The sequence below is a fragment of the Dysidea avara genome, chromosome 3 (assembly GCF_963678975.1).
Source record: "Dysidea avara chromosome 3, odDysAvar1.4, whole genome shotgun sequence".
In the NCBI taxonomy this organism is placed as follows: domain Eukaryota; kingdom Metazoa; phylum Porifera; class Demospongiae; order Dictyoceratida; family Dysideidae; genus Dysidea; species Dysidea avara.
Window position 1 is genome coordinate 41,715,046 of NC_089274.1, and position 27,074 is coordinate 41,742,119.

At 36.9% G+C, this 27,074-nt stretch overlaps 2 protein-coding genes across 2 annotated transcripts in view; both read right to left on the minus strand.

Annotated features, from left to right (window-relative positions):
• Positions 1 to 27,074, minus strand: part of LOC136248518 (E3 ubiquitin-protein ligase rnf213-alpha-like) — a 226,598-nt gene that overhangs the window by 159,659 nt on the left and 39,865 nt on the right. Inside the window, exons 6-9 of the mRNA XM_066040292.1 lie at positions 20,636 to 20,876; positions 15,106 to 15,240; positions 14,938 to 15,049; positions 9,571 to 9,733 (exon numbers count right to left, since the gene is read on the minus strand). Coding sequence (XP_065896364.1) covers positions 9,571 to 9,733; positions 14,938 to 15,049; positions 15,106 to 15,240; positions 20,636 to 20,876 — 651 coding nt within the window. The remainder of the gene's footprint in view (positions 1 to 9,570; positions 9,734 to 14,937; positions 15,050 to 15,105; positions 15,241 to 20,635; positions 20,877 to 27,074) is intronic.
• On the minus strand, positions 24,169 to 25,644 carry LOC136251619 (uncharacterized). Its single transcript, XM_066044077.1, has one exon. It carries the CDS (start codon positions 25,642 to 25,644, stop codon positions 24,169 to 24,171), a length of 1,476 nt encoding a protein of 491 aa, XP_065900149.1.

The following is a 27,074-nucleotide window of genomic DNA, read 5'->3' on the forward strand; positions in this document are numbered from 1 at the left end:
CATGCCATATTTACACACTCTTTTATACTTATGTTATATTTGCACACTCCTTGGTACTCATAGGTTCGTCCCTGCTGGTCCTGCAACAACTCTGCTGAGTAAGATGCTTACCGCTATCGGTACACATACAGGCTCACTTAGTTGTATGCTCATTTGGTATTGTCATAATTTTCTATATATCATCGGGATGTGTCATATACTTCATGCATACCTGTGCTATGTGTGGTTATTATAACTAGCTACAATAATATTACTGTCTGTGTACTATCATAATATTTATGGAGTACTACAAGCTCGGGCAACTGGGGAAATTTGGAGGAATTTGGGTGAATTAGATGCTAGTTATGTAGCTGTAATGCTTTATCAATTGATGCCAATATTAATGCTCGTGACTTAGCTTTGTCTGTCATTTTGGTTGCTATTGATCAATTGCTGCGATTCGATGTGTCTTAGCAGTTTGCTATCATCACTTGCAAATGCTATGTTCATTCATCTACCCTATTTATGGAAGAACTTACTGCCCGCCCTATGATTTCCTCAGTTGCCCGTTATTCATCCAAACTCATCCTCTCTATATCATATATTATATGATCTATATATTGTCGTGTCATGCATGATCTCATATACGTATAATCTCAATTGCTATTATGGTGTCATTGTGTTCTTGTTGCATGATTGTTGAACTTGTGTATTGTCACGTACACTGCTGGCTTTGTGGGAAAATGTTATGTGATTAGCATTAGGAAAAAGAGTAGGCAATGTAGAGCTTCGTACGGTGGAAGGGTGGATAGCTAGATAAATAAATGTATATATATGTATATATATATGAGCACATGTGTGTAATAGATGGTGGCTGTTGCCACTATTCCCAGGAGTAGGCCCCAGCAATCAACATGTTAAATGGGGGTTTACTGTAACGCTAAATGGTGAGGTCAAAACTAGCCATGTAACTTTTCGGTAAGGAAATATGCAAACCCTTTAAAATAATTTTAAAAATGGGGTTTACCCTAACACTAACACTAAACGGTGATGTCAAAACTAGCCAAGTAACTTTTCAGTAAGGAAACATGCAAAATCCTTTACATACCTTTATAAAATGATCCATAACTCAATGGTGTTTGCTCCTATCAACTTGTGTTTGTCTCACCATTAAATTTTCTATCAGGCCATATATAGCTCATGTGATTAAACCCACAATCAAAACTAAACAACATGGTGCTGTTGTTCATTGCTCTGTAACAAGTAAGCCACTGTCATTTAAACTTCTCCAAGTAGCTCAGTGAATAGACTAGTAATCAATGTGTTGTTTAAGCTATAGCAGCTAAGTTATCTCACCTAATATTGCCATGCATGTCTGTATATTGTAAACATGGATTCACCAAAAAGTTAATTCAGTACATCTTGAATATAGTACATACTGAAGAACAAAATTGTATACAAATTACAACAGGGTTTAAGTCTGGCATTTTTTTCTTGTTTTAAGTCTTATGTGTATACAATTTTGTTCTTCGGTATGTACGAAATTTAACATTTTTAATGGTAACCACCAATATAAATATGTAAGTACACACGTAATATGGTGGCTTCTTTTTCACTAAATTCAAGATGTACTGAGTTTAGTAATGCAGAACTATCTGCCTTATTTCCTCTTTCAGGACATCCTAAGACTTACCAATCTGGATCTACAAGAGTTGATTTAACAAAGTGATTAATAACTTACATTGTAGTTTATTACATTGCCTACAAAATCCACCATTTATCTTTATTTAAACACCACACTAGTGTTGCAATTACATTTAATTTAAAATGAAGTAGGGATCCAAGTAATAAAAAGTAGTAAAACAAGATGATTGATGGTATTACAGCATAGCTCTGTGAGAAAATCCCACATGTGTATAACAATTATTTTCTTCTATGTCAAAGTAAGGATTTTCCCACCAAGTTATGCTGTAATACCATCTTGTTTCACACCTTTTTATTGCTTTGATCCCTACTTCAATTTTAAGTTTATTATAGCAATACACTTGTGACTGTTCTATTAGAGTATCTTGAGTAAGCTTCTCACCTACCAAGGGGTGTAGTCACTATTCCATATTTTCAGCATGCTATCATTATAAATACAGCTAGGCCAATAAGGGGGTAAGGTCATCGTGTTTGAGTACACAGACAGGTGTGGTCTTCACACTTGATTGTTATAGACAACTGGTTACGTGATTTGCCAGCAATGTTTAGGTATGGCTGAAGCAGTAAAAACAATGAGCATCCCTACACAGGTGCAAGAAACCAGTAGCTATATTTACAGGAGTGTTTACTATATGCTAGCTCAGTAACTAACATGCAAGGTGTAAAGGAAAGGTGTATGGTCAGAGCAAAAGTAACTTAATGTAATATATTAAGTTACTTTTAATTTGGAGTAATATGTAACTGTGACTTATTACATTGTCCAAAAGTAAAGAGTAATATGTAATATATTACACTGACAAAGTAACTTTCCCAACACTGTATAATACACAGCAACTGTACTAGGATATATACCATAGTCAACAACACACTCTGGAAGCCTCATCATAAACTAATTGTGTTGTCACAGTCTACCACAACATTCCCCACAACATTTCACTGTCTTAACTAGCAGCCTAATTTGGTGAAAAGCTACATAATATTTTATATTGCTAGTTTCTTTGACACCCTTTTTTTTAAATTTGTCACTCTGTTTGCAAAAGTCAAATGACTTTCTACAAGGAGCACTGCAAAAATGCAAAGAAATCATTCACAGAATTTCATACCTACATATTTAGAAGAGATAGTCCATTGTTCCTTGAGTATGAAAGCAGTACTCACATCCGTAATTCAAATAAATGAATTCAGAGCTGCACTCAATTGCTCTAACAGAACATACAATGACATTGGAATGGTATCTAATTAGTATCTAATCGATCTTGGTTGACTAGAGGTGTGAAATAATATGGATAATTTTATTATAGGGGATCGGGACAGTAAATTATTGTAGCCACTAAGCTGTTGAGTAATACTAATTGGTTAGTAATGGACTTAGTAATGTGTTATGAATATCGTTACACGTTGCTAATGAACTGTCATAGTAATGCAATACAATAACATGTTACTTTCGTTACTAAAATAACAAACTATGGGTTCTTTGAAAGTAACTTGAGTTATATTACTAGACTATGAATAGTAACGCATTATATGTACTAGTAATAGCATGGCATGCTATTCCCTGTTAATACCATACTCGCTGCATATATGCATGCTGTGCATTAGCGTTGCCATGTACGCAATTTGTCACTATGTACTAAACACGCGTCAACACTAATTGGCGCTACATTGTTAACATAAATTCTAGCCAATGAAATTGCAATTACAACCTTTTCACTGCTGTCAGTGAAATACGGGATAAATTTCACTGCTACTATTGGGACTTTTGTATGGACAGTGAAACAGGTATGGTATTATACTTGAAATCACAAAATGTAATAACTATTACGTAACGCATTATTTTAATAACGCTTTATTCCCTACACTGTGTATAAATTGCTAAACAATGGTGAGTGGTTACTTGCAGTGCTACTGGCAATAATTATGAGTAATTAGAGAGATTATTGAGTTTAAGCCACCTCAACTTCGTTGCCATGCTGACCGCCACTCCTGTATCATACAGTATGGTAGCTGCTTAGTAGAGTCTCCTAAACAAAACCCCAAACTTCTGCCACCAAAAATCATCATAAAAATTGTGCAAAATAAGCATCATTACTGAAGCGTTTTAGCATTTCAAACATCAAATCTGCTGTTAAAAAATCCTAATGAAAGGCCAAATATTGAATTTTAAAATACTGTATTTCCTCGGTTAAACTAAGGTAATAAATGCTGTGGCATTTAACCAAGTAAATACAATAGTCCCTATTTTTGGTCTGCCTACTTACCTACCTATTTGCTTGACCACAGTTGCAAGGCTAGAGGCTAAACGATGCAATGTATCGCCACCATTTTACACCACAATACTTAACTCATGTGTGGCACCTGACTCTTTTGGGTTCTGACAAGTTTGCAATTTGCCTTTTGTTTTATCTTTTTTATTCAATCATACTGGTTGTTGTCTTCTTCGTGAAACAAAATCATATTGAGGCAATAATTTTAACTCCGTATCAATGTTTTCCTTGAGAAGTGTATTTAGATGCCACAAAATTATTTGAAGCGCTTATGCTACTGTGAAAGACAATGGACACCAAGTAGATACCTGTAGCTACGTGATAGGCTTGACAATGTCCCTTAATTTTTCCTTACTTTGGCCCCTTTTCTGCTACACCTTATTAGCTATAAGTCATTTAAGTCTCATTTAAGTCTATTTAAGTCTGAGTCCTTGTAATTAGGTTAGGTAATCCTAAGGCTGCAGCACAAGTTGCAGTTAGACTTTCAGTGCTAGTCACTGTAAAGTGTTAACAATAATAAATACTTTAGGTTTAAGGAAGAAAATTCATCCCCCCTGGAGGAAGACTAAGACTAGACATTGGGTGACCTGTAGTTCAAATTAGCGTTGCACTGATATGCATTTTTACCGATACCTGCCTATTTCTGTAACCGATATGCTGATATTTAGTGATAATCTTCAATTCTTCACAACAAGGGAGGAGGAGGAGCAGAAAATCACCTAAAGTTTATGTGTATAAACTGCATTTGAAATGATAATGTAATCAATGTGATTAATTGCGTGGGTGACAAACTTTTACAATGTTTTCTACAGTTTTGCCACTAACTCCTTTCATGGAAAAGGAAGCCAAGTAGTTATAAAACATCTAAGCTAGCTTAACAAACAGTGTTTTAGTGGGATTCCAGACCCTTTGTGAAGAATGATCAACTAATTGCGTGGGAGGCCGATAAATATACACAGCCTACTATAGCCTTGCAACCGTACTTGTGCAAACAAACAAGCCAAAACAGTTACAAAACAGTTACAGCAAACCACTTACTGCTACATTCACCACCTTCTTCTGTTCATTGCTGTCATTAACGATTGATTGTGGGTTTCGGTTAATCGGCAAATTATTTCTGCTTCGTAGCCGATACCGACACTTGTAAAATTAGCTAATATCGTCTGTTACCAATAATTCAACCGATTATCGGCGCAACACTAGTTCAAATCCTGGGGTTGGAGGGATTTTTTCCTTACTTTGGCCCCTATTTGGTTACACCTTATTAGCTATAAGTCATTTAAGTCTCAGACCTTGTAATTAGGTTAGGTAATCCTAACAAGTCGCTGTCAGACCTTCAGTGCGGGTCACCGTAAAGTGTTAATCTAACCCAAAACAGCCAAGCTGTAAAAAAAGGAGTGTGGTCCTCAAAAAGGCTATGGTGAAAAAAGATGTGAAATCCAAGGTGGCGGCCAAGAAATGGCTGTGATGGTAGGTTAATGGTAAAAATTTTAATAACGATAATTCAGGTAAATTTGGTGCTGCTTGGTCTTGGCACCAAATTCACCTGAATTGTCATTATTAAATTTTTTACCATTAACCTACCATCACAGCCATTTCTTGGCCGCCACCTTGAATTTCACATATTTTTTTACCATGGCCTTTTTGAGGGCCGCACTCCTTTTTTTACAGCTTGGCTGTTTTGGATTAGATTTCACTTCTTTTTGTATTTGTATACACCAAAGCTGGCGGCAGGCTTTGGGGCTTTTTAACCTATCTTCTTTTCTTTACCACAGGAATAAGAAAAGGATGAAGCAGATTTTATAAATACTTTCACTAATTCTGATTTTATCAGTAAATGTACAAATTATATATATAATACATATATTTATTACATGTGAATTAATCCCTACAGGATAACTTTTTTTGCAGCTGATCTCTCTACTGGGTGACTTGAAATGTAGCTGAACTCTCTACAGGGTGATTTGCTTGTACGTAGATGAACTCTTTACAGGATTCTCTCTACAGGGTGACTTGACTCTAGCTGAACTCTCTGCAGGGTTATCTGTTTGTAGTTGAACTCTCTACAGGGTGATTTGTTTGCAACTGAACTCTCTACAAGGTAACTTCTTCTAGCCGATCTGACTATAGGGTGAGTTGTTTCTAACCGATCTCTCTACAGGGCGATTTATTTTTAGCTGAATTCTCTACAGGATGATTTGTTTGCAGCTGAACTCTCTACATGGTGGTTTCTTTGTAGCTGAACTCTCTACAAGGTGATTTCTTCTAGCTGAACTCTCACAGGGTGATCTTTTCGTAGCTGAACTCTCTACAGGGTGATTTGTTTGCAGCTGAACTCTCCACATGATGGTTTCTTTGTAGCTGAATGGTCTACAAGGTAACTTTTTCTAGCTGATCTTTCTACAGGGTGACTGTTCGTAGCCGAACTCTTTACATGATAGTTTCTTTGTAGCTGAACTCTCTACAAGGTATCTTCTTCTAGCTGATCTCTCTACAGGGTAAATTTTTTGTATCTGAACTCTCTACAGGGTGACCTGTTTGTAGCTGACCTCTCTACAGGGTGATGTGTTTGCAGCTGAACTCTCTACATGATGGTTTTTTTTTGTAGCTAATCTCTCTACAAGGTAACTCTTCTAGCTGAACTCTACAGGATGACTTGTTTGTAGCTGAACTATTTGCAGGGTGATTTGTTTGTAGCTGAACTCTCTACAAGGTGATCCTTCTAGCTGATCTCTCTACAGGATGACTTGTTTTTAGGTGAACTCTCTATAGGGTGATTTGCTTGTAGCTGAACTCTCTAAAGGGTGATTTATTTGCAGCTGAACTCTCTACATGATATATGGTTTCTTTGTAGCTGAACTCTCTACAACGTAACTTCTTCTAGCTGATCTCTCTACAGGGTGACTTGTTTCTAGTTGATAGGTGATTTGTTTCTAGCTGAACTCTCTACTGGGTGATTTGCTTACAGCTGAACTCTCTACATGGTGGTTTCTTTGTAGCTGAACTCTCTACAAGGTGATTTGTTTGCAGCTGAACTCTGTACACGGTGGTTATTTTGTAGCTGATTTCTCTACAAGGAAACTTCTTCTAGCTGATCTCTTTACATGATGACTTGTTTTCAGCTGAACTCTCTACAGGGTGATCTGTTTGTAGCTGAACTCTCTACAGGGTGATTTGTTTGCAGCTGAACTCTCTACATGATGGTTTTTTTTTGTAGCTGAACTCTTTACAAGGTAACTTCTTCTAGCTGATCTGTCTACAGGCTGACTTGTTTCTAGCTGATCTCTCTCCAGGGTGATTTGTTTGTAGCTGAACTCTCTACTGGATGATTTGTTTGCAGCTGAACTCTTTACATGGTGGTTTCTTTGTAGCTGAACTCTCTATAAGTTGACTTCTTCTAGCTGAACTGTCTACAGGGTGACCTTTTCGTAGTTAAACTCTCTACAGGGTGATTTGTTTGCAGCTGAACTCTCTACATGACAGTCTCTTTGTAGCTGAACTCTCTACAAGGTAAATTCTTTTTTCTAGCTGATCTCTCTACAGGGTGAATTGTTTGTAGCTGAACTCTCTACAGGGTATTTGTTTGCAGCTGAACTCTCTATAGGGTGGTTCTTTGTAGCTGAACCCTCTACATGGTGACTTCTTCTAGCTGATCTCTCTACGGGGTGACTTGTTTCTAGATGAATTGTCTATAAGATTAACTGTAGCTGAACTCCCTACAAAATAACTTGCAAATGTTAAATAATTCTTTAATGGAGTAAGTTATAAACGTAGCTGAATGCTCTATTAGGGTGACTGTTCTATTAGAGTAACTCGAACTCACATTGGTTACATGTAGCTGACTTTCGAATCATAACTCAGTGGTTTGTAATCCGATTCTTCTGTACTACTGCAAGGACTTTCTATGATGATCATTCCAGCTACACATCAATTTTCAGCTCATTGCTCCAAGCAGTTTGCCTGGTAGGCATAAAAACTAATAGTTTTTTTATTCATAAAAAATCGATTGCATAATTGTGACACAGGTTGGGTTTTGTGTCATAGCTCCATGGTCTTTATCTCGATTCTTTTCAATCTACAAAAAGGCACTCCTACGATTAGGGACCCGCCGATTATGCTAGCACAATTATGAGCATAATAGGTGCCTGAAAGCATTGAGCATAATGCTAGCATAATAGGAGTGAGCCATACTACAAATCCTTGATGGTCAAAATACATATCGCAGAAATAAGATCGATTTACTCTAATAAAACAGTCAATAGAACAATCAGGCAACTGACTGTTCTATTAGAGTATATTGATCTTCTCTGTCACATTCATTTTAGATGTGCCCATAACTGCAAATTTATTAGCAAAACATAGGAAATGAGGCATAAAGCTTGAACATAATTTGAGCATAATAGGAAAAATTTTTGAGCAGTGCAGCATAGCATAATAGGTAAAAATTTGAGCATAATAGGCGGGTCCCTACCTACGATGGTTACTCCATCTACATAGCAATTTTCAGCTCATTCCTTCAAGGGGTTTACCCTGTGGGTGTGACAGACCTTTGACCTTATTTTACGTGAATAATCGATCATACCTCCGTGAATGTTCATCGGATTCCTATCAAAGTTGGTACTGAGATCCGCCTTAATGAGCCCTTTAAGTGTGCCACATTTCAGCCCGATTGGAGCATGCATTCATGTTTTATGGTGGATTTTGCGAAGTGTGCGAAACGAAGTAGAAGAAAATGAAGAAATTAAAACGAAATTTTGTTCGTTCATATCTCGAAACTGGCTGGAGTGATTTTCTTCAAATTTGGTATGTGGACTCTTCTAACTGACCGGTATTCCTCTAGCAAATGTGGTTCCAATCGGATTAGGGATCACAGAGCTACATAGGTGTGAAAATTGTGTTTTCTTTCTTCTTGTTAATATACTCATGGTGTGGCGTGCCAGCTTCTTGGGCCACACGACACACTACCGTGCGTCTTGATAATAATGATCTAGCAGGACTAATATAATAATGATCTAATACATAATCAAACACATCTTAATGGCCTAATTGCTTGAACACTTGGTGACCACATCCCTTAATGATCTAGTAGTACTTATGTCACAGTGACCATGCCCCCATATTGGGATAGCTGTTGGTGATAAAAGTGTTGTGACCATGTCCCTTTAACTCAAGATGCTCTAATAAAGCAGTCATCCTAATACAACAACCATGTATGATACTTCAATAGTACAGTTACACGTGTATATCATAGCTATATGCTATAAACAAACAAACTAGTATATCATTACAAAGTAGGGTTCCAAGCAATAGAAAGTAGTATAATAAGATATGTGAATGATGATATTACAACATATGTAGCTCAGTGGGAAAATCCATACTTTGGCTAAACAATTATGACTTGCTAATGTAGGGATTTTCCCATTGAGCTATGTTATAATATCACCATTCATATAGCTTGTTTCACTACTTGTTTTTCCTATTTCCTTTTTAAAAAACAATTTTAAGTTTAACATGAAGGAAAGTATAGTATGCAAGTAGCCCTGCGATGACCACTTTTTACAAACAAATTATATTAACCACAGAGCCTCTAATAACATTTCATTTAATTACAACTCATACGTACTCAAGTGCAACTGAGAGCACACTTTCACCATCAGCCTTCTTCTTTGATGAATAAGAGTATTTGTCTAATTTAGAAGGTGGGCTTTTCAACTTAATCAGATATTGATATGGTCTTTGATAGTGATCAGATAATATTTCCACTTCATCTTCATAGATTTCTTCAACTACAAAGTTATAACAGAAGATAAAGTATTAAACATACTTAATGTATCATAAACCACGATAGTGGTTTCATAATAGGGATTGCTCATGTTTTATTTGCAAAAACTCTAATAGAACGCACGCCTAAAAACCACCTTGGAAAACATCCTCCAACTCAAAACAACCCTCTAGTGGTTATTTACAATGAGTATTGGTCACTAGTAAGTAAGTATCAAGTGAAAAGGAAACAGTACTGTACGTATGTGTATTTGAGACAAAACTGAAATTTGCCGTTTTGTTTATATTATTCTTTTGTTTCACTTATGTACAGCAAAAATCATTCACTTTTTTGAGATAAAAACTATATAACCATAGTTACTGAGTTCTTCTACGTGTCCATGACCTATTAATGAGCCTGTATTCCACAGATTGCCAACCACCCTACACCTATAAGTTCTCTTCTCCATTCACTATTAGCAGCAGTTCCGTACATTAAAGAAGCCGTATAACAATAAAATTACAGGATTCTGTTGTGTGAGCTCCTCTAGGCTCCACTAAAAGCTGTAACAGCACTTCTTACACTTAGAAGATCATGCATAGCATTTCTGCATGGTGAGTATAGTCTACTTTTTCCTGTATGCGCAAGATAGCGATTTGTTACGAGTGACCATACAAGCACTCTCTCAGAGACATAACAAAGTGATAACACTGATACCAGAGACTATTCATTGCTATGAATATAGTTTCTATAAACCATATTTCCTTTCCACACAAAGCCTAAAGTTGGGTCAGTGTTAGTCGTGTTAAAATCAAACCTATTTGTGAGAGCCATAATTGTCTGACCACATGGTGTAAACGGCATGGCTTCATGACATTGCAGCTACACAGTATCTGATTTTGTTGTTGTGAATGATGTGTGTGCATGCAGATTAGCTACTGTATAGTCTACAGACTAACTGTATATGACGTAGTAGCTATGTGACATAATTTATTTGTAGATGCCAAGCACATATTGTTTTTGTAAAGTTATATGCATTCATACATGTCCACAGCATAGATTTCACTGTGGTATACCCAATGGATACAATACAACATACTCTACACAAACTATATTATGTATCTCTTTTCTGACATTATATCTAGTATACACTATAATTATTCTCAGTATATTGTAGTCTGTACACTCCTGGAAAATCTGCATATGATTCTTATTGTGTATGATCTTGGATCAATGATAAATGCACAAACACTGAATGTTTACTATATCCTTGTCAGAGTTCCGTGTCTTGTGACAAGTAACTAGCTCAGTATTATACCATCTGGTGAGTATTCATGAACACTGCATGAAGATAGTACAATGACTAAGTGTCTTGACACATGTAGCAAGACAACAGCTGCTCAATATTAGGAATGTGTGTAATGTACATGTATAGTCTTGTCCACAGCCAAGAGCAGTCATGTAAATACTCTAATAGTCCAGCAGACGGCAGGGTCACCAGGGTGAAGTTCGCAAAATGGTCTATAGTTTATTTTAATGCAGTTTTGGGTTGTCCTGAACACCTAAAGCAATATTTCACCTGCTGGACAGGTGTCAGCATTGGGCATATCACCACAGCAACCAAAGTTTAATTAGCTGCATAGCAACCATGCCAAATTTACAAAATAGCTCCTTGTGGGTTTAAGTTTTACCCAAAATTGCTTGATAACCTGACCATTTAACAAATTTGAAGTATTACAATTGATGTCAGAAAAAAACTGATCAACTAAATTAGTCCCATAAACCCCTGAAGGCATCATTATGCATACCCACAGTTATGTATGTTTCAAAAACTGTCATCACTTGCTCCCTTGACTTTCTTTGGTTTCCTTATTTTAATAACTTATTTATTTCAAGCTTGATAAAAGCTACCATTATTTTAGACCTGAGAGAACAAATGAACAATAGCTCTAATACCAGATATTTAATTACAGAAGCACTACAGTTTTCCGGTAGGGATTTCATAAACTACTTTAATTCCGATCTTTTCCAGTTGAATGCTTCTCATTGTGCTAAATAATTATGATAGAATCAAGTGTCTCTTGACTCTCTGGTGATGATGGTTTGTCTCTTTTTGGCTTTGCCACTTTGGAAAAAGCTATACACCCTTTCTCTAGCTAAAGTCCATGAAGTGTAAACAATTTATTGGGTACAGTATTAGCAAAGTGCTCATAATCTGACCAAAACGGTGCTAAAGATAGAATTTGACTTAAAGAAGTTGATGTGGATGTAGATTGTCAAATGAATACACAAACAACTAGTACTTACTACTAGCCGCAATTAGGGGTAAGGATAGAATTTGACTTAAAGAAGTTGATGTGGATGTAGATTGTCAAATGAATACACAAACAACTAATACTTACTACTAGCCGCAATTAGGGGTAAGGTGACAAAACACTTAATATACAATGAATATTATGTGTTCTTTTTATAAGCTTATTAACTGCCTACCTCTTCATTGATATTTATGTACAGTAAATAGCTAGACCGTGACAGGCCCTAAAAAGTTGCATTGTTGACAAATTAATGATCTCAATCACTTCTATATAAAAGTGCTCAGTAACCAATTTTACAAGAAAGGTCTTCCACACACACCAAATCTTACCAACTTTCAATAATTAATAACTTTCGAAAAAAAGATATTCACTGAAATTTGGTGATGAAGAAAAATTTACATTTGTATGTTATTTTGAAACAAATTAAAGTTATTCATGCAATTGCACTTGGCCATGGATGTGTATGAAAGATACAAATCCAACCATTTAGAGCATCCATCTCACTATATTGCAAGCGTGATTTGCAGTCATTTATTTAAAAGCGTTTGACATTAACAAAATTTGACTTAAGTCTTTCCTGCTTCCACTTATTTGGCTCCACTAACCAGTGTTTTCCTATTTATTCAACAGCACCAGCAATAGCATGCCGTATGTATGTGTGTGGCACACTGCAACTGTATCGTTTAGAGTTATAAACTAAAAAAAAAGTAAAAGTGTTGGTCTAAAAGCTGCAATCTAATCAGTGCAGCAATTTCTTGTTTGCTGGTTTTGATTTAATATTAAAGTCTGGCTATTCTGTCACAGCTTGGCTAATCTTTCACAGCTTGGCTATTAATTTTGGCATCATGGATCCCAATGGCATCACTCACTACTTTACATGTGTTCTAATCAGGGTCCAACAGGGAAGCACGTAAAGCTGATGTCGAAAAAATAACTTATACTGTTTACTTATATCTAGTTAATGAGATTACTTCTACAAATTTACTTAATCATTAAGCATAAAGATAATAGTGAACCTGTACACTCTGTATGGTCACCTTTGGGCTTGCCTTATATATTAAATAGGTGGTTGAGTCATTGTGTACACAGATGGTACAATTAGGAAGACTGTTACAATGGTCAGTTTAAATCAGGTGATGTTGTTGTACAGTGGTCCAATTAGACAGGTTTCACTGTATATTAAAAGTACTGCACAATCACAAATGCAGTAAAATATCTACAGTAAATCAAACAGCCATAACACGGAATGTGATCAAAGGAATTAAATGAAACTTGGTGTATGACTTTGTGACATGATGCATTGTCTTTGTGCCAATTTTGAAGAAATTCTAAAAGAGTAGGTGAACATTTTTAAATTTCTCTGATAATTTAACATGGAATGACCAAAATACTAGAATTTCCTGAGCTAATATCCCAATTTGCCCAATGCTGATGGAGGTCCAGCAGGTGGTTTTGAGTAGTCCATAGTATGGAGAAATATTTTGTGATAAAATAAACTATAGACCATATTGCAAGGTTCAGCTAAAAAAGCCCCTTCTTCTACCGGACTATAAAAATGCAGTCAAGTGTGTCTGATAACAATAAAGCTTACACTGAGTTTGACAGCCACTAATGTAAATTGCTATACGTACATACGTATCTACAACAGTTATCATTATCAATAAAACAAATCCATTACTGGATTAATAAAATGTACACAAACTACCTACCATATAGTAAAAAACTTTGGCGGTTAAAGTTTGGCAAAAACCCACTATTGCAAAATTGGCGAAAAAAACTTTGGCGAATGGGGCTTCTTTATGATCTATGACTGTACCGCTCCAATGCAACATCGCTACACGTGAGTGCAAGTGATTAAATTACTCGCCTATTAAGGGGGGTGGGGGGGCAGCTGTTTCGATCACAAATGCGACGAATGACGACTTGCGATGGAAATGGCTGCCACCCCCTTAATTGGCAAGTCGCTTTTACTAGCATGTAGTGATGTTGCGTTTGTGTGGTAGCTACAGTACAAGTGTAAGCATTGTTCGCTGGTTCTTATAATGTCGAGAGCTATGTTCACATTTTTATGAACTCTTGTGGAACGATGAACCATCAACTGCCTGTGGACCCACAGACCAGAGGAAGTAACAGGAGTTTAGCAATTTGACCCGATCCTAAACCGGCACTGCTATTGTACCTCCACAAAGGTATCGGACTAAAAGGGGAGATATGGAGACTTGGACTGACAATTTATAACATACTGTCATTTGATTATAATCACTTGTGATCTTACCATTGTAATCTTATTGGGCCATGATGTAATTGTGTGTGCACGTGTTCTTGTACTGTAATTAGAGCTGTAACATGTGCTCAAGTGATTTATTATGATTGTTGATTAGTCGTAATGCTACAATATCTAGCTTAGTTAATAATAGCAATAGCATGAATATAAACTGAATTATATACATGGTTGATTAATACCTATTTAGTTAGAATGGATTAGTATTCACTGGTTTTTAATGTAGCATAACATCAACTTGTTTCTTTACATGTGGTATGTGTGGGTTCACCAGTCATAATTATGTTACAGAAACAAGTACAAGGAAAAATAAGTTCAACTTGGACCATAGAAGTAATACAAGGGAGGTCGCCTACACCTGCTGGATATTTAATCCATACTTCAGACATTGAATTCCTCTTGTCCATCATCCTCTATTGTGCATTTGTTTGCTTGGACCATATAAAGTTTTCAGTATATATATACATATTATTACTATGATACACCAACAATTTGTAATGGTCCAAGATTTCCTATCATACGTACAAATATGATTACATCTCCTAAGCATGCAGTATTATATGTAATTAAACATTTACTGTCTGTAAGTTTGCATAGTACAGTAGCAGATTACAGATGTAAAACAGTCCATACCATTTTTTGTTTTAGATGATAAAGCTTGTTTAGGACTACAGCAAGTGATAGTAGGGATGAACTTCAGAAATTGCAGAGTGTTAGAATTTTTTGGACCATCAAATGTACCACTCTAAATGTAATGCATCACATATCTGTTATTTAATGAGTAAGACAAAAAGTTTATACCTGTTTCACTGATGTAAATGTTGTTTCAATTAAATACAGCTGTTGAGGGAAACACCTCCAAACTTTTCCAGAACTGTCACTAAAACCTTTTAACACTAAAATACTGAAAAGAAGAGCATCCACATCATCTAGAACCTGTAAAGATGCAAAGAGTTCAACTTAACTCTCTACACACATATCAATCTTTCATGGATTACTTACAAAGGAACAATGTTGTGCACAGTAAGTGATTGCTAGGTTATTCTACTGAATCAACTGGGAGCACAGGCTAAATACACTGTTGTTAAGAAGTAATTTTAAATTTGAGTTAGTGTTATATTGATAATCGGTTCAAAAACTGGCATCGGGTCAATACTGGCTATAGCCAATTAATCGGTTTTGATTAATTCAAAGCCAATGTTAATCTCCACTGTACTGTGTAGTACAGTATAATGATATGGAGGAGGCTAGAAATAAGCTATTGGATATTTTAATTAAGTTATGTGTTAAAGGTTCAGTGGTGACTACAAGCTAGAAATCGTCAGGTTTTAGGCCATGCCTAAAGTAAACTGAGGTTTTACTTTCTATGTAGTACCAGCCACTTGTCTCAACAGTAGTAAAATGTACTTAAAACCTGGGAGAGAATGAGTGTTAGTGATATTACTGTATATTGGGTTGGTTATCAGCTAATTCTGTTGTTAATATATATCTGTTATTGGAATAATTGGCTAATTTGGTTATTGGTGCAAGCAACACTACATAATTTGAGTAGGGATCACAGATATTAACAAGATGATGTCTAAAAATCAGGTGTCCAAGCAGCTAATACCATATCCCTTGCTAAGCAAATGGCTAAAATAGGCATTTAATAAACTATGTACAAAAAGGCTATGCTACCTATTTCGTTAGCCATAAACTTTATAATCTAATCAAAAACAGCCAAGCTGTAAAAAAAGATGCGGCCCCAAAAAGGCCATGGTGAAAAAAGATGTTTTTGGCACCAAATTTGTCTGAATTGTTGTTATTAAATTTTTTACCATTAACCTACCATCACAGCCATTTCTTGGCTGCCACCTTGGATTTCACATCTTTTTTCACCATGGCCTTTTTGGGGCCGCACCTTTTTTTTACAGCTTGGCTGTTTTTGATTAGATATCACTTCTTTTTGTATTTCTATATTGTAAAGTGGGGCTTTTTAAACCCATCTGTTTTTTTCTTTACCACAGGAAGAAGAAAAGAACTTAAAGAAGATTTTTAATCCTTCATCTATTTTGGATTTTATGTATATAATATTTATTACATGCCAATTATTCCTCACAGGATAATTTTTTTGCAGTTGATCTCTCTACTGGGTGACTTGAAATGTAGCTGAACTATCTCCAGGATGGTTTCTTTGTAGCTGAACTCTCTACAAGGTGACTTGTTTATAGCTCATCTCTCTAAGTGGTTTGTTGTAGCTGAACTCTCTGCAGGGTAATTTGATTGTAGCCAAGCTCTCTACAGGCTTCTTTCTAGCTAATCTCTATATAGGATAACTTGTTTGTAGCTGAACTCTCTACAGAGTGGGTTCTTTGAAGCTGAACTCTCTACAAGGTGACTTCTTATAGCTGATCTCTCTGCAGGGTGACTTTTATCTAGCTGAACTCTCTACAGGGTGATTTGTTTGTAGCTGACCTCTCTACAGGATGGTTTCTTTGTAGCTGAACTCTCTACAAGGTTACTTGTTTCTAGCTGATCTCTCTACAAGGTGACTTCTTCTAGTTGATCTCTCTGCAGGGTGACTTGTATCTAGCTGAACCCTCTACAGGGTGATCTGTTCGTCGCTGAACTTTCTACAGGGTGATTTGTTTGTAGCTGAAGTCTCTACTGGGTGACTTTTTCTAGCTGATCTCTCTACAGGGTGATTTGTTTGTAGCTGATCTCTCTACAGGGTAACTTGAACTCTCTACAGGGTGATTTACTTGTAGCTGAACTCCCTACATTGTGTGTATAGTTTCAAGCTGATCTCTTTACAGGGTGTTTTGTTTGTAGCTTAACTCTCTACAGGGTGATTTGTTTGCAGCTGATCTCTCTACAGGGTGGCTTGTTTCTAGCTGATCTCTGGCTTGTTTCAAGCTGATATCTCTACATTCAGAATAAATTCTTTGTGGCTGAAATCTCTGCAGCTGAACTCTCTACAAAGTGACTTTTTCTAGCCGATCTCTCAACAGCATGATTTGTTTCTTACTTGAATTGAACTCTGTACAGGGTGATCTGTTCATAGCTGAACTCTCTACAGGGTGATATGTTTGTAACTGAACTCTCTACGTGATGATTTGTTTGTAACTAAACTCTCTACAAGGTGACTTCTTCTAGCTGTTCTTTCTACAGGGTTACTTGTTTCTAGCTGTTCTTTCTACAGGGTTACTTGTTCCTAGCTGATCTTTCTACTGGGTGACTTGTTTCAAGCTGAGCTCTTTCTAGGGTGATCCTTTTACAGCTGAACTCTCTACTGGGTGACTTGTTTCTAGCTGATCCCTCTATAGGGTGACTTGTTTCTAGCTGAACTCTCTACAGGGCGGTTTATTTGTAGCTGAACTCTCTACAAGGTGACTTCTTCTAGCTGATCTCTGTAACTTGTTTCTAGCTGATCTCTCCACAGGGCGATTTGGTTGTAGTTGAACTCTCTTAGGGTTTGTAGCTGAACTCTCTACAAGGTGATTTGTTTGTAGTCGAATTCCCTGCTCGGTGATTTGTTTGTAGCTGAATTCTCTACAGGGTCATTTTTTTTTTGTAGCTGAACTCTCTACAGGTTGATTTGTTTGTAGCTGAACTGATTTGTTTGTAGCTGAACTTTCTGCAGGGTGTGATTTGTTAGTAGCTGAACTCTTTACAGGGTAGTTTCTTTGTATCTGAACTCTCTACAAGGTGACTTCTTCTAGCTGATCTCTCTACAGGGTGACTTGTTTGTAGCTCGTTTCCTCTGCAGGGTGATCTGTTCATAACTGAACTCTCCACAAGGTAGCTTTTGGTAGCTGAACTCTCTACAAAGTGATATCTTCTAGCTGATCTCTCAACAGCATGACTTATTTCTACTTGAACTCTTTACATGGTGATCTGTTTGTAGCTGAACTCTCTACAGGCCTAGGGTGACTTGTTTCTAGCTGAACTCTGTACAGGATGGTTTCATTGTAGCTGAACTCTCTACAGGGTGGTTTATTATTTGTAGCTGAACTCTCTACAAGGTGACTTTTAGCTGGTCTCTGTAACTTGTTTATCTCTACAGGGTGATTTGTTTGTAGTCGAAATCTCTACATGGTTATTTGTTTGCAGCTGAACTCTCTACAGGGTGGTTTCTTGTATAGCTAAACTACCTACAAGGTAATTTTTTCTAGTTGATCTCTCTACAGGGTGTCTAGCTGAACTCTCTACAGTGTGATTTGTTCATAGCTGAACTCCCTGCAGGGTGATTTGTTTATAGCTGAATTCTTTACAAGGTGACATCTTCTAGCTGTGAACTCTCTCTTGTTTCTAGCTTATCTCTCTATAGAGTAACTTGTTTGTATAGCTGAATTCTTTATAGGGTGGTTTTTGCATGGTTGCTGCATGAATTCTCCACACAGTGACTTGTTTGAGCTGAATTCTGTAGAGAGTGACTTGTTTGTAGCTGAACTCTCTACAGGGTGCATGACTTGTTTATAGCTGAACTCTCCTCAGTGTGACTTAATTGTAATGTTCTGAATCTCTACAGCGATACATTTGTAGCCGAACTCTTTATAGGGTGACTTGGCTTGTAGCTGAATTGTCCATAAAATTAACTGTTTGCAGCTGAACTTCCTACAGAATAACTTGTAGTGTAATAGAAAATTCTATAATGGAATAAGTCATAAACATAACCAAGTGCTCTATTAGGGTGACTGTTCTATTAGAATATCTCGATCTTGCATTTGCTACATGTAGTTGGCTTTCGAATCATAACTCAATGGTTTGTACTCCACTTCTTCTGTACTACTGCAAGGACTTTCTATGATTATTATTCCAGCCATATACCGATTTTCAGCTCATTGCTCTAAGCGCTTAGCCTGGTAGGTGTGAAAATATTGGTCATGTTATTCTCGCGGAATTGTTACACACCTTTGATGTCGTGTCATATCTCCATGATCTTAACTTCAATTGTTTTCAAACCACCAAAAGGCACTCCTACAATGGTTGATCTATCCACAAACTGATTTTGAACTCATTCCATGAAGCAGCTTATCCTGTAGGCGTGACAACAAATTGCACTTGTTTTACGCGAATAATCGGTTATAACTCCTGAACCATTCATCAACTTTGCACCAATTTGATACTAGGATTTGCCTTTGGACTGCCTTTATGTGTGCCAAATTTCAAGGTGATCTGATTACGAGTTTGTGTTTTATAGCAATTTTTCAAAGTGTGCGAAAAGACGAATAAGAAAAAAATGAAGAAATAAAAATGAAAATTTGGCCACTCATATTTCGGAAATGGCTAAAGCAATTTTCTTCACATTTGGTATGTGGGATGGCTTACCTGGTGGGCACCTGTGCAGTGAAACTGGTTTCAATCAGATGAAGGATCACGGAGCTACAAAGGTGTGAAAATTGTGTTTTCTTTCTTCCTGTCAATATACTCACGGTGTGGCATGCCGGCTTCTTGGGCCGCATGACACACTACCGTATGTCTTGATGTAATGTACTTTATAATTAATTAATTATTTTGTAATTTGTTAATTATGTTACTAAGGAAGTGTAACTCGAATGAACTACTGCAATCCACAATCCACAAACACACAGAAGTATCTTTCCAACTGTTTTATGGGCTGTCTATATGCAAATTCTCTACAGAAAGTCTTGGGCTGCTCTTAATTTTTGTTTGCAAAAGCATGAAAAACACCCTTTTCACCTTGAAGGAATATGGTAGTCCTAGTAACCTACAAGGCTAGATATGTTTGTTTTACGCACGTATAGCCTACTTGTTCACAGTGTCTGCATTTCAATTTGGCACAGACAGACCACCCCAAAGCAAAGCTTACCTACCTGTGGGATAATACAGGCCTTCATTTATTACATACAGGCTGCTTTTAGTATAAAATATTTTGCTCACATGCATTGGTGCAGAAAGACAAATGAATATACAAATACACATGTTAAATTCTTGTGGTTGTCAATTCTCTTGTTTGTATTTTACTGCATTTCTGTGCATAGATATGTACTGAAATATGAGTTGTTTGGCTATATGCAAAATATTCAAAAACATTTTAGGGAAATCAAGCACACACCTTGCAGCCAACTGTAGTTGGTATAAAAATAAATGGAACAAGGGAGATTACCTATACCTGCAGTGTACATTTAAATTCTACTTCAGCTATACTTATAGCTAGTCAACACATCAGGATTAGATATCCACTACATACGTACATAAAGCTGCAGGTGTAGGCAAACTCCATCTATTTTTTAAATTTAAAAGTTTTTACTTTTATTCATAAACAATAATATATGTATGCATGTAATGCATATATGTATCACTGTCATGTCAGAAATTAGCTGCTTACAGAAGGCGGTATATCAAAATGAAAAATTTGAGGAGGTGGATCAACAACATGGATCAAATGGTGTTGTAAATACTTCATCACCACATCAAGATCAACACCTGGCCCATGTATTGGAATGGTGATGCACAGTGGATAATCTGTTGGCTCAGTGAGTTTTTGCTGCAATTTCTTTTCTAATTTGGTGACACAAAGAGACTTTCCCATTCCACCATAATCAGATGTTATTACTCGAACAGAGCATCTGTAATACAATACATGTACACCATACAGGTAGATACTCTTAAACCAAGTATATGGAAACATTTAACTGTAGCTGTGCAGACAGTGACAGTATTTCAATATTGTATGACTACAAATAGTTGCTGTAACTATTTATGATAGCAAAAAGTTGTATACATAACTAGCTAATTTCTGTACACAGAAGGCATGTAACTTTTTGAAGGTTTCATCTGTGATGTGATTTACAGTTTTAGGCCAACACAAATCCCCTGTTTTCCTTATGCTACTTACGGTTGTATCTAAGCAGAAGCACCTACCCTTTATGTTTTATGATAATCTCTTCTGGTCTCATCAAGTCTCTAAGGTGTGCCGATCAATGTCATTATATTTGTTGAATAAATAGAGGTTGATCTTTAAGTCAAGTTTGCTGAAGCTGCTTATTAAAAGTTTGGTATTTTCTTATCTACTTTATTGTTTGGGTCCTCTCCTTACAACTACAGATATCAATCATTTAAAGAGTATGCAACATCAATTTGTCCTACTGTACATGGGACTTCGTAAGTATGATCATGCCTTGCATCATTTCCACACTTTACAGTGGCTACCACTGGTCAGTATGATCCAATGCCGTTCACAATGTGCAATGCATTTTCTGCCCTAACATATCCCATTAGTTCCACCCATATCATTTGGATTCAATACCAAGATGTCACTCGTACTACACAGCTGTTTGCTCAGCCACCAAAATTTCCACTCAATGTTTTTTCAGATTCCAAGTCACATAGTGGTGGCCAAATGATGTTCTAGAATCAGCAACTTTTCAAGATGATTTAACTATTATTTGTACTGTATGTGTAATTGTTGATGAAAATTGAGTTTTGGTGATGTTTTAAAATTTCTATATCCGGCCACCTGCAAGTGTTGTTTTTAATGCTACATTTGATGTTGGATAGACTAATATTATTCCATAAAGGTGATTTTCGTCATGTAAGATGTCTCTAGGATGATTTTTAAAGGCGGTATTTTAGGTGGTGTACATCATATTTAGGGGATCCCTACTTAAACAGTACATTTTATAACATAATTCATCATTAGTTAACTTCTATGTATAACAATCACATCAAAGGTAAGAACAGCACTAGATATACTGTATGAGGCTATAATTGCACAACAAATCACATGCCTTTGTACTAATTACTAATAAGCAAAGTAGTAATTTTGTTTAGTTCGGCCTGCTACACAATGGGCCTTATTCATAAGTCACAAAGCCGTTTAGGGTCAGAGTACACTCGCTACATTAATCAGAGGAGTATTGGAAGAGGTTAGTTATCTTCGTTGTGAATATGTTTATGGGTTTGTTGAATAGATACGTTTATCTTTGTGGGAATAATAAGTTCTGGTGTGGTTTTAAATAACGTTTAGGTATGGCTGGGTTGTTTTAAGGCAATGGTGCTTTATTTAGAATATATTTGCTATAGTGTTTTCCATCAACAGTTTGTGCCAAGAGAGCCTAGTAACTCTTTGGAAGGTATTCTCTTATGGATGATGGCACAGGCTAGTAGGAAAGATCCACAGACTATGAAAGTTGCTGAGTTGAAATACTGGCTCTCCCAGAACAGTTTGTCTATGAAAGGGAAGAAGGCAGATTTAGTGAAGAGGTACAGCAAGAGTAACACTGAAATAAAGTAAACTTATTTGGTATTTTTAGAGTTCAGGAGCACTTGGAAACAGGGTCATATCATATGAATGATGATCTAATGGAGTTAAATAGTCCAGTAAATGATTCATCGTGGAGCAAAATTTCTGAAGACCCATTTAAAATGTGGACCTTCACAAATGAAAACTTGACAGATTACTTTGTGTTTTCTAATGAAAAGCATGGCCTTGAGAAGCAAGACTGGAAAAGTTTAAATGCTGGTGGATATAAACTTTTTGCTGAGGGTTATGTTCAAGACACATGCGTATGTACCAGAACCGAGGAATGTTTGGTAAAAGCACTATGCCTTCCTGAGATTAAGAAAGATATTACCTATAAATTATTGAGAGATCAGGCAAAGTTAAAAAAGCCAGCTGCAAATGTCCTGCTGGACGTGGACCAAGGTGTAGCTGTAAACACATTGCAGCTTTTTGTTATAGTCTTGCCAACTTTGTGAAGACAAGGGAGATAGAATTAGAGTTAGGGGAAGATGCTTGCACTTCTATGCTTCAGAAGTGGAATCAGCCATCTAGAAAGGGGAGACTTGACCCTGAAAAGGCAGAAGATATTTTATTTAATTACCCAGTACCCCCTCACTTGGAGAAGCCAAAGAAGAGACGTGAAAACTACGGATATGATCCACGGCCATTGACAATGCAGAAAACCACTGTAGGAGATTTAGAGGAATTGTGTACAAACCTTGAACAGTTACCAACAGTAAGTTGCTTTTTGCACTTGTTACAAAAGCATACTTTAGTGAGAAACAATTCCAATGATGATGCCTTTAATGCCTTGCCTTTAATACCAAAGAGTGTGCAATGTCGAATCAAAGATAAACTTTTTAAGATTCCATTACCACCGATACTTGCAACACTTCAAGACCTTGGACAAGAGTTTATTGATTTGTTAACACTAACTGAAGAACAAAAAGCTGACATTGAGAAAAAAACTCGCCTACAAGTAGAGTGTCAAAGATGGCACGAGGAACGCTACTGTAGGCTAACTGCATCAAGGTTTGGCTCTGTCATTAACTGTAGGTCTGCTCATAATGTACTAGCCAAAAATATTGTAGATGGCCAGAAGATACCAGAGACTGTGAGAGCAATTAAAGGGGGGCGAAACCATGAAGCTGTTGCTTTTGAACAATACCGTTCACAAATGTCAATCTGTCACCCTAGCTTATATCTACAAAAGTAATTGGAGAACCATCATTTCTGGGTGCCAGCCCTGATGGAGCCCTTGTAGATGAATCTGGCAAGATCCATGGCATAATCGAGATAAAATGTCCTTATTCAGCAGCTGGATTAACAGTGAAGGAGGCTTGTAAGCAGTGTAAAGGATTTTATTGTTCAGCAAATGATGATGGTTTAGTTACATTTGATTCAGGTCACATGTATTATTATCAAGTGCTGGGAACCATGGCTATAACTAAAGCAACATTCTGTGACTTTATAGTATGGACTTCTAAGAGTATGGAAGTAATTAATGTCAAGTTTGACGAAGGCAAGTGGACATCTACTCTTCCACAACTGACTAGGTTTTATAAACAGTATATGCATATTATAGTAAATTTGTACATATGAAATGTTTGAACAACTATGTACAAGGGGTCAAATAGCTATTGTACAAGGGGCGGAAGAAAATTTGTCAACGTAGCACATGCAAAAAAAATTTGGTTAGCACTATTGTGCATGTTGTTTTCCATACGATGAAGTATTTCGTAGTTCTTGATACGTTCTATGGCACGCTCGACGTGTATTCTAAGTGATGCTATTCTTCTTGTAGTCATTCTTTCATTTTCAGTGAGTTGTCCGGTTTCATTCAGCATGGGAGGGATATTCAGTTCAACGCCAGGTGGTAAAATGTCTTCTAATGTGAAGCCTTTATCAGCCATTATGCTATCACCAGCTTCTAGCAGCTTTAAAAAGCCTGATTTCACTACAATCTTTTTATCTGATATACTTCCCCCATACAGGTCAGATATGAAAGAAATTGCTCCAGATGGTGTTATCTCAATGAGCACCTTTAGAGTATTATGGTTTTTGTAACTTGAAAAGGTAAGCTGCTGGGCAGTTGGGTTTGATGGCATTTGGATGAATATTTCGGTGGCATCTATTATACACCTTGTTTTAGGGTACATAGTATGGAAGCAAGCTGGCATGTATTCATCTACAAGTTTCCGGCATGGCCAAATAGGCACTTCCTTAAACTTCACGTAAAGAAAATTAATCAATGTGACAAGGATCCTCGAAACCGAAGGCTGTGATATTTGGAACCTGACTGCCAAATCCTGCTCAGGAAAGCCTTGTCTAAGCCGACATAATGTCAAAAAAAACTCATTTATGGGAGATAGAATATGACCATGCCCCTTTCCACATGAGGTAGCAGCATCTTCTATGACTCTGCTAGGGTCGTATGACAAAACAGCTTTTGCAGCTCCAAGAAAGTGATAGCACGTTGATAATTCTAGAAACGTTGAAAATCCTGTATAAAAGTTAATGAGCTTGTTATTGTCCTGGATTTGTTCAATCCTAAATGGAGTAATACTCATGATCGGAACAGTTTGAGAACTTTTGTGAACGTAAGCAGGTAAATCTGGTGTTGTGGCTTTATTACACATCTTCACACTACACTGGACCCCAGAGAAAGTAGAATACTGGGTACCACTATCAACCATGATAACAGTATCTTCATTACTAGGAGTGGTACCGGTAATCTCTTCAGGATATGCACTGGTTCCTTCAGGATTTGTGCTGGTCTGTTCAGGATATGTGCTGGTGTGTTCAGGATTCGTACTGGTCTGTTCAGAATAGGTGCTGGTCTCTTCAGGATATGTGTTAGTCTCTTCAGGATTCGTACTGGTCTGTTCAGGATATGTGCTGGTCTTTTCAGGATATGTGCTGGTCTGTTCAGGATATGTGCTGGTCTCTTCAGGATTCGTACTGGTCTGCTCAGGATATGTGCTGGTCTCTTCAGGATTCGTACTGGTCTGTTCAGGATATGCACTGGATTGTTCAGGACATGTACTGGTCTCTTCAGCAGAGTCAATTATTACTGCCTGACATAGGCCATTTGTCAGGCAAATATCATGCATGGCCGACCATAATGGAACCTGCCTGACAAAATGTCAGATCAAAATAGAAGAAAGTTGTAGAGTTTTTTAATAGTGAAGCATTGTCAATAATAGCAAACACAATTTGACAACAATGATTGTATTATTATTTTAGGTTGAGTCACTCTATTCTATCAATGTATTTCTCTATTATGATGAATTGTGTAAAACAGTAGCATATCAATGTCAGGTAATGCTTTAGGTTGCCTGACATTTTCACTGGGATTTGAAAAAAATTATAATTGTCTCTGCTCTTCAGGATTATTGGTCTTTTCAGAATGAGTACTGGTCTCTGCATGACATGTGCCTCCAGCTTCATGGTTGCCTGTGTCTTCGTGACAAGTGTCTAAGACTTTATGAAGAGTGTTAGATTTGTGATCATTTCTTCCTAGGTTGTCAACTGCAAAGCAGCCCATCAAATAGTACACAGAAAATGCTCTACTTACCAATAGCAGTTGTGTGAGACTTTATTTCAGGATTCCTTCTTCTCTTCGGTGCAGCTCTGGAAGCTTTTTTGGTCCATGCAAATATGCATGGTACATTATTCTTTCCATTCTTTTTTCCACCCTTAAAATGGGCACTACACACTCTGGAATGTCTGGTTAGTGGTGGGTTTTTTCTCTTAATCTTTATAAGCCAAAGTTTAAGCAGCTTCAGTTTAGTCAATGGCAGTTTGTGGAACAACAGACCGGGAATACTGGAGATATTCTTGCATTTGGGTATGATGCAGTAGTGCGGCATATATCCCTAAACAAGATAATAAAACAAAATGTTAACATTTCTAAATAAAGCGCTATTGCCTTAAAACAACCCAGCCATACCTAAACGTTATTCAAAACCACACCAGAACTTATTATTTCCTACAAAGATAAACATATCTATTCAACAAACCCATAAACATATTCACAACGAAGATAACTAACCTCTTCCAATACTCCTCTGTACAAAGTATACCACACAGCGCTGCGTAACACGGAAGTAACGTGACTAATGTAGCGAGTGTACTCTGACCTTAAATGGTTTCGTGACTTATGAATAAGGCTCATTCTACACAACCAATATGCTTACTTCAGCTATTGGAAGCATAGTGCAAAAATTACAAACAATTCCAATTTATTCTTACATAACATGAGCCGCCACTTCCAGATCAACACTTTGTGTATTGTAGCGACTTAATGGAAGTAAGTGTTTGGGTTGCACTGAAAGCATGTTTGGGCTTGACTATACCTAAAATCAATGCTTCCAAGGTGCCATGAAGGTATTGTGAGACCAAATCCTTATGATCTCTATATACTACTGTACTGTATGATTAAAGCTCTGTGTAAAATGGAAATACCAAGACATTTGTCTCAATAAGAGCTGTGTAATTAGTTTACTGTACATATTGTACCAATGTTTATGAATACTTCAAG

Bases quoted from the DNA above. Each gene is read 5' to 3' on its own strand.
- LOC136251619 (XM_066044077.1), bottom strand. From the start codon at position 25,644: ATGCATGATATTTGCCTGACAAATGGCCTATGTCAGGCAGTAATAATT.